The 7,914-nt window shown below is 55.3% G+C and overlaps 1 protein-coding gene across 1 annotated transcript in view; it reads right to left on the bottom strand.

Moving 5' to 3' along the window:
• Positions 1-7,880, bottom strand: part of Cacng7 (calcium voltage-gated channel auxiliary subunit gamma 7) — a 19,572-nt gene extending 11,692 nt beyond the window's left edge. Inside the window, exons 1-4 of the mRNA XM_004648357.2 lie at positions 7,806-7,880; positions 4,619-4,843; positions 4,035-4,121; positions 3,686-3,826 (exon numbers count right to left, since the gene is read on the bottom strand). Coding sequence (XP_004648414.1) covers positions 3,686-3,826; positions 4,035-4,121; positions 4,619-4,814 — 424 coding nt within the window. The 5' untranslated portion in view covers positions 4,815-4,843; positions 7,806-7,880. The remainder of the gene's footprint in view (positions 1-3,685; positions 3,827-4,034; positions 4,122-4,618; positions 4,844-7,805) is intronic.
• Positions 7,881-7,914: the final 34 nt, after the last annotated feature.

Raw genomic sequence — 7,914 nt, forward strand, 5'->3', positions numbered from 1 at the left:
AAGAAATAAACTTTTCTGGGGGAAATATTTAAACCCAAGGCCTTCACACTGAACTACACCCCCAATCCTTTATTACTGTTATTCGCAGGCAGGGTCTAAGCTGCCCAGGCTGGGTTTCAACTGGGGATCCTCCTGTCCCAGCCTCCTAGACTGTGGTAACTCAATCTTACCCTTGCTTTTCTTCTTTGGCCATTACATGTGTCTGATTTGGCAAAACTAACTTTCATCTTTTTCTCCCTCTGCTTTTCCTTCTTCTCTCTCTCTCTCTGAAACCCAAGTCTCTTACTCTCCACTTCCTCAACATCTGCTCCATTTTCCTTTGTTCGCGGTAGCGGTAGGAGAGAATCACCTGCCTTCCACGCTGAACAGACCCGGCAGCGGACAATACGGTTTCAGAACCATGGACAGCTGCAGCACTGACTCGTTCTCACACTCAGCACTCTCCTTTCTGCGCTTGGGAAATTCCCCTTTTCAGCATCACCTTCCACGCCCCTCCTCTGGAAAGCACTCTCTGATCATGCCCATGCCACCTATGGTGTCCAAGTAACACCCTGACCGTCACCTAGAGCCATCTACACTCCACGCTTCCACACTCAACTTCACACCAGCTGGTCCTCCATGCCCTGCACGCAGCAAACAGGTTTGAAAAGGTCTCTGCCCTTTTGGAGTTCACATTCTAGTCAAGGAGACCGGGAACAGGTCATGAGAACAGCAGTAAGAACTATGTATCATCCAGGATCTGCTGGGTAAGAGAGGGCTGGATAGCACTAGGAACTGCCAGGAAAAGCAGCTCTGAGCAGGAGCCAGTAAGAACCCCTGGAGTGGCTGGGGAAGAGCCCCCAGTGGCGAGGAGCGCCAGAGCTCCTCCCAAGGTGAGGCCGGATCAGCATCCCCAATGCGGAGTGCGAGTGGGTTAGGCGATGAGGTCAGCAAGCTGAGTGGCAGCCAAGTCCCGAAGACCTTGTGGGCCGGGCGTGGACGCAGGATGCATTCTAAGTGCAGTGGGGATTCACCAAAGGGGGCTGCGCTGAGACAGGTGGCACCGACTCAGCTGTCAGTGCCAAGCACAGGGCCTGGCACGAGCCAGGTTTGGGGATCAGGTAGATATGGGGCAGGCACCGGCACCACTCTCATGGCCTGGAAAAAGAAAATCAATGCCCTCTGGCTTTGTCCCTGCTGCCCAAGCACATGCAGCCAGTCACGGGCTCTACTGACCTCCCTATCAAAACCCAGTTCTCACAGCTGCCCAGCTCGGTGCCCACGGAGCCCTTCCCCAAGAGGAGGCTGCTGGAGCAGAGTCCCGTGTCCATGACCCTCCCGCCCCCGCCCACGCCTCCTGCAACATCATGCAGACCTACACGCTGGTCCCATGCCAACTCCGCCTCAAGGACCTGGCTGAGCTTCCTGATCTCAGGCAGTTCTTTCTCTTTCTCTAAGGCTTGGCACCCTCACTGTAAATTTGGGGTAACAACTTGATCTCTGCTCTGAGATCTAAGGTGCTGGGCTTCTGTTCAGCCTTATGCTCGCCTTCTAACTTCCTTCATATCTAGGCTTTCTAACATTAGCGAGGCAGACAGTGTCCCGGTGAGGCACGCTGGGTTGGGATACTTCCTCTACTGGCAGGAAGTTTAACCTCCAAGAGCATCTGTGTCAAAATGGAAACAGGAATGTACCTTTCAAACCACAAAACCAAAGATCAAAACAGAAAACAGTGCCCACATTACTGGGTCAAGAGAAATAAACAACTTAATTCACAGAACTCAGAGCTGCCTGGCCCCGAACACCCATTACGTTGCAGTTACCACTATCACCACTATTGTTTTTTTTTTTTTCTTTTTTCACTATTGCTTTCTTAATCATTTATTTCCGCTACGTGTGGAGCACTTAGAGTCTAGGTACTTTATATCCACAAAGTAGTGCAGTGTTGGCCAGTTACCATTTGGCCTGCCACATAGTTTTGGATGGTTTGCAACCTAAGTGTGGTTTTTTGCACTCTTTTTTACTGGTGGGGCTCAATAAAGAATATCTCGTGGCACATGGAAGTTACACGGCATTCTGACTGCAGGGTCCACAGCGCAAGTATTATTAGCAACAATTCCACAAGGGAAGACTTTCACCCTGGTCTTTCTAGCCACAGTACCTGGCAAGCTTGAGAACACGTGGGTGATCCCTTGGGACTGCGTATATAGGCTATGAACTAAACCAAGGTCAGGCAGTGCGGCTCAGTTTCTCCCAAAATGCCAGGTTGGAAGTCTGACCACCAGCCTGACCTTAGCCAGTTGGCTCCGGGGCAGCACGTGGGCACATGCTTAAATCAAAACATGGGTTGGGTTCCTGTTCTGTCACCAACTGGCTGTCCTTCCCCCAGCCCATTTCCACTTCCGTGTCTGCAAACAATGGGGCCTCCCTTCTAACGTTTAGGGTATGTTGAATAAAACTCCCCGTGCTACCTACTCTTGCCCCACTTTCTCTCTCTCTCTAGGCCACTATTTTCCATCTGAAAAATGATGAGGCCTTTTTGCTGTGACACTCTCGGATCATGCCATCCCCCGTGTCTTATTTTAGCTCGGTGTCTGGCTCCACACACCGTGATTCAAGTCTGCGCTGAGGTTGCACCCTGCTTTCCTGGGAAAAGGTCTCAGCAGGCTGGGTTGAAGGCTGGGGGAGGTTTGGCCTTGGGAGAGCTGGGTGTGGAGCAGGAGGAGACTGGGGGAGGGGACACTGGAGATCAATGCGTGACTCTACACAAACTGCTGGGGACAGGGTGCAGGCTCCAGGGCACACGGTGGAGGTGAGACTGTGTGGGGTGGGGGTGGGGGTGTTTATGAACTATCAGCTCAACTGCAAGGACCAGATCTGAGTTTCATTAAATTACTGTATCCGCATTTGAACCAAACCGGAGAATTGGGTTGGAATGAGTTGGGTGTGCTGAACTGGTGGGTTTAGGAGTAACACGTCTGGCCTCTGCTGCACTGTGCTGGATGCAAAGAGGCAGCCCCGCTGCGAGGTGGAGGGCTGAGAGCTCTGAACGCCCAGCCATCTGGCAAAAGCTCACACTGGAATAGTGGGCAACTAAGTCCCTGCCCAGCGCTGGCTCCCAACCCCCCACCTCATCAGGTGAGAGCTAATAATAGCACCTAGGTGGAGGTGCTCGCCAGGAGCCTGCCACATACCCAAGAGCGCTGCACCTCAAAATAAAAGACCTACGAACAAATACTGAACTAGAGCCCTGCACGGCAAAGCATTTAGGGCGAAGCCTAAACCTCACAACGCAGTGCATCCTAAAGAAAAAACACTAAGAGAGAGTTGAAAGGGGATGAGATGCAAAGGGCCGAACAGAGGGTGGTGCGAACCCACAGTAAGCGCACAACCGACCCACCAGGGGGGATGTGAGGGCTCACTGCAAAATTATTTTGACTTTTTTGTTTGGGTTAAAAAAAAAGACAACATAAAACCGAAAACAGAATGTTGCACAGAAAAGAGCGCCTTACAAACTGCTAATTACTAAACTATCAGGGACGGTTAAAAATACAGGCTCTGGGGGCGGGGCGCACAACTGCCTCCCAGCCGCCCCCGGCCGCAGGGTGGGTTCTGCTGCCCTCAAGAACAGGGACCCCACAGGACGCTCCAACGGGCACAGCCCTCCCAGGCCACAGCCTGGCCGCAGCCCTTCCCTTGGGCTCACCCGAGAGGATAAAGAAGATGCCAGAAACGAAGGCCAGGATGGTCCTCTGCGGGCGGATGTGGCCGATGTTGCTGATGACAAAGGCGGTGAACACGAGGAACAGGCTGACCATGGGGAAGGGTGTGGCTGTACGCACGGTCTCTGGAGGCAACAAGGTGAGAGGCAGGTGAGGGTCTCCCGCAGCCCCTGCCCCCCATCCGCCCCTTGGCCTTCCAACAAGGTCACTCCCTTTACCCAGGCCACGCCCACTCAGGCCCTCCCTCCCCCCTGCTGTAGCCCCCTCTTCCCACGTCCTGGCCTTTCTCCCAGGACCCCTTTTTGACTGCGCTCCTCCACGCCCTTCCCTCACTCAAAATATTCTCCGTGTTTTCCGTCACCAAGTTGATCTCTGGTTCCAGGAAGTATTCCGAGGCCACGCAGCGCCCCTTCTCACGACCTGGTAGGGGTAGGGGGCAGAGGCAGGGATGGAGAGGAGGGTGGATGCTGAGCTCCAAGAGAGGTGTCAGGGCAGAGGGCGAGGACCCTGGGTGGGGGGCAAGGCACACCCGAGACTGTGTTCTGCCTTAGGGGAGGCTTGGGAGTTCTTGTGAGTGTCCCTCGAGACCCCAGGTGGGTGAGGGCAGGGCCAGACCCCAGGTCCCCAATGAGGAGCGCGTTGTGGGCCAGCACTACAGGGTCTCTAGGGTGGGAAAGGGGCGAGGGGCCAGGACTTGGTCTAAGACTCCTAGATTCGGAGAACAAAGAATGAGGAGTGGGCACTCTGCAGAAACTTCAATATCCAGGAGAAGACGTGCACCTTTTCTTTTTCTTTTCTTTTTTTTTTTTTTTTTTTTTTTTTTTTGATTGCTCGGACCCCAGGAAAGGGACTGGGCATGGGGCTTGCGTGGTTGGGGGCAAGGTGGGGGCAAGGCAGTGTTGGGCAGTGCCCCGCACCTGCAAAGAAGCAGACCCGCCAGAGGCCAGCGTGCAGCGCCATCTTGACCTCAGTAGTCTGGTTCTGCGGCAGCACCGTGCCCTCCTCCATGTACAGCCAGTAGTCCGTGCTGACAGCGATGCCCACAAGCAGCAGGCCGCAGGCACCAAACACGCTGCTCAGCAGGGTCAGGGCGCGGCTGCTGCAGTGACTCATCCTCAGCGGCGGGGGGCGCCCTGCGGGGCCTGCAGGAGAGGAAACTGGTTGGAACCCTGGAGGAGACCCCTGAGTCCCTCACCTCACGTTGGGACGTTGAACCCTTGCTGGAAATAATGATTCCAAGATAGAACCTTCTCCATTCCTCTCCTGGGTCCTGAGCCATGACCCCAGTGCTGGCCTCTGACCCAGGGAGTAGCTCTGTCTGACTCTGGGCTAAGATCCCCAACCCTGGAGAAGATTCCCAAATATCATGGAACGCCAATGACAGATGCTGTCCTGCCCTGCCCTGGTAGACAACTTACAGACCAGACCCCACCAGGGTCCCTCACACCCAGGCTGAGCTGGTGACTCTGACCTGAGACTCCAGCCAGCGCTACCCTGCCCTAAGACCCAGCCATGACCCCACGCTGCAACAGGGAGGCCTGCCACCTGCACTGTGAGACAGGATCTACAGCCCTGGGCCGGGGGACTGCGCTTGGTCTTTGGATGCTCTGAAGCTTGACCTGCCTGGAACTCTCACATGAGCCACACAACTTAGCTCCAGGCCTGGACCCGATATGTGAGCCACATCAAGAAAATCCACCATACTCAAAAGCCCCCAAATGCATCCTAATCAAGGATCCCTAGTCCTCCGTCCTGGCCTCAGAACCCTGACCTCAGACCTATCCAAGACTCTGAACAGAGGCTCCAGTCCTAGGTTCGGCTACTGGACTTATATCTGGACCCTAACAGCCAAATCTAACCCTAAAAACTGCTGCCTCTGACCCAGCGTCCTGACCTCAATTTGGCGCTCCAATCAGATATCACAGGATGCAGAATTCAGACTGTAGAATGGTTCACACTGAGATAAGAACAATTGGAGAAGTATCCAATATTTTAGTGAATTTGTAATTGGCAACTCATGAAAAATTAGCATCAGGTTTGTTTGTTTGTTTTGATCTTTTTGAGACAGGTTCTCGCTATGCCAGCTTGGGCTGGCCTTGAACTCCTTGAGCTCACTTTGCAGCCCAGGTTGATCTTAAACTCTCAACAATCCTGCCTCAAGGGGCTGGAGGGATGGCTCAGTGGTCTAAAGCACCTACTTGGAACAAGCTTGGTAAAGCACAGGGATTGCTGTTCGATCCCCCAGCACCACATGCCAGCCAGCCCCGCCCCCTGGTGGGCTGAGCTGGCCCCCACACACACACACACTAAATAAATGTTAAAAAAAAAAAAAAAATCCTGCCTCAACCTCCCAAACACTGGGATTACAGGCATGCACCACCACACCTGGTGAAAGTATCAGTTCTTGAAATTTATACCCAGGCGTCACGTAAAGACAATGAAAATACTGACTAGACAACATTCAAAATAATATTAGTGGGGTTGTTTTGGTACCAGGAATTAAACTCAGGGCTTCACACTTGCCAGAAAGGTGCTGCGGAGGTATATCTCTGACTCACAATACTGTGTTAAATTCTAAACCTGAATTTCAATAAAATTTTAAAACTGAAATGGGGATTTTGGAGTTTGAGAATTGGTTGCCAGATCCCAACACACGGGAACTCAGAAAGCTGGAGCCACTGTGTTGACCAGGGATCCCAGAACATCAAAGCCATGAACTGGGACCCTAGGACCCAGCACCTTAACCAGAACTCTCCAGCAAGACTAGAGGCTCCTCACCTTGGGAACTAAGGATTGGTGCTCCCTGACAACAGTACTCCCATCACACGACCCCCAAATTCCATGGCAGACATTCTAGACCCCAATCTCCTAGGACTTCCGATCACACACCTTCTTCAACAACCAACGTGGGGCCTGGATCCCAACACTAGACTTCCAAACAAGAACTCCTAAGTCACAGCTGTGGCTCTAAAATCCCATTAGGGGCTCTCCCAGAGACTCCACCCCGATTACAGGGCTTCTCAATCTGGGACTGAAGGGCTCCAACGCCTCCATTCGCGCTCTTCACATCCCCACTTCCCCGAAGGGAAGTCCCTGGTGCCACACAATCCCTGGATATGGGGCTCATTCTGACACAGCCAGCCTACATCTGCCAGAGATCTCCGGGTGCTTGAATACCAGCGACACTCATCACCTCTTTACCCGGGAAGACTGCGACCCTCAGCAATTGGACACGAGCCCACTTCCCTTTAACCAGACTTCCTAGGGTCTTGAAACTGCCCAGCACCAGTAAGGACTTTGGAGTCTGAGGTCATTTTCAGTCTCACACCCTCAGCCTCATGGGGATAGAGGGGCTTGGGGACCGGAGTCTGGGAAAGCTGGGGCCGGCTCCTCCTCCCACCCCTCGCCCCGTGCCCCCGGGACTTGACGGCCAGCTGCCTGCTGGTTTCTACCCTCAGCTCGAAACAAATACCCCAACCCCTTCATCCGAGGCCTTAGCCCCGCTGTCCCAGGCCAGTGCCCGCCGGCTCCCTGCCGGGGCCCGGGCTCCGCACCCGCCCCTCCCTCCGCCCCAGTTCCTCCGCGCTCTACCTGGCCGCCAGCACCCCGCCTAGCAGCCCTGACTCCTTTGGGACCCTCCCCCCAGGCCTGAGCCTCCTCTCGCCCTTCCTCCCAGCCTCCCCTCGCGGGCGGGTATGTAGACCCCTGAGATCCCGCTCTTCTAAGCCCAAGTCCGAAGTCCATCTCCCTTCAGTCTCCTGGGAGAGCGCAGCTCTTCCTTCCTCGGGACCCCTTTGCAGACTTACAGTCAGTCCCCGAGCCTGGGCCTCCAACCGCACAGCCGCCCTCCGTCGGGCCCGGGCTAGCCCCTTGCGGTGCAGCACGCTGCGACTCCGACAGAAGAGCTCCGAGTCCCCACCCCGGGACCCTAAGACCCCGTCCTCCGGGATCTACCAGGCCCGGAGCTCCCCGCAAGCCCCCAGACTCCGCCCTCGGTCGTCCCAATGACCGGGGTCCCTCCCAGGAGCCCCTCGGGCCCTCTCGAGCCCCACCACCGCCCACAGCCTCTTCTCCGGGAGCCCCCAGGATCCTCCCCGCGCTCACCTCGCTCAGGGCTGGGCGCACGCTCTGGGCCGCGGGCCCCGCAGCCGCATGACCGACCCCGCGGCTTACCCCGGCCGCCGCCGCCGCCCCCGGGGTCGCCGGTGCCCGC

The sequence above is a fragment of the Octodon degus genome, unplaced genomic scaffold (genome assembly GCF_000260255.1).
Source record: "Octodon degus isolate 3935 unplaced genomic scaffold, OctDeg1.0 scaffold00393, whole genome shotgun sequence".
NCBI lineage: Eukaryota > Metazoa > Chordata > Mammalia > Rodentia > Octodontidae > Octodon > Octodon degus.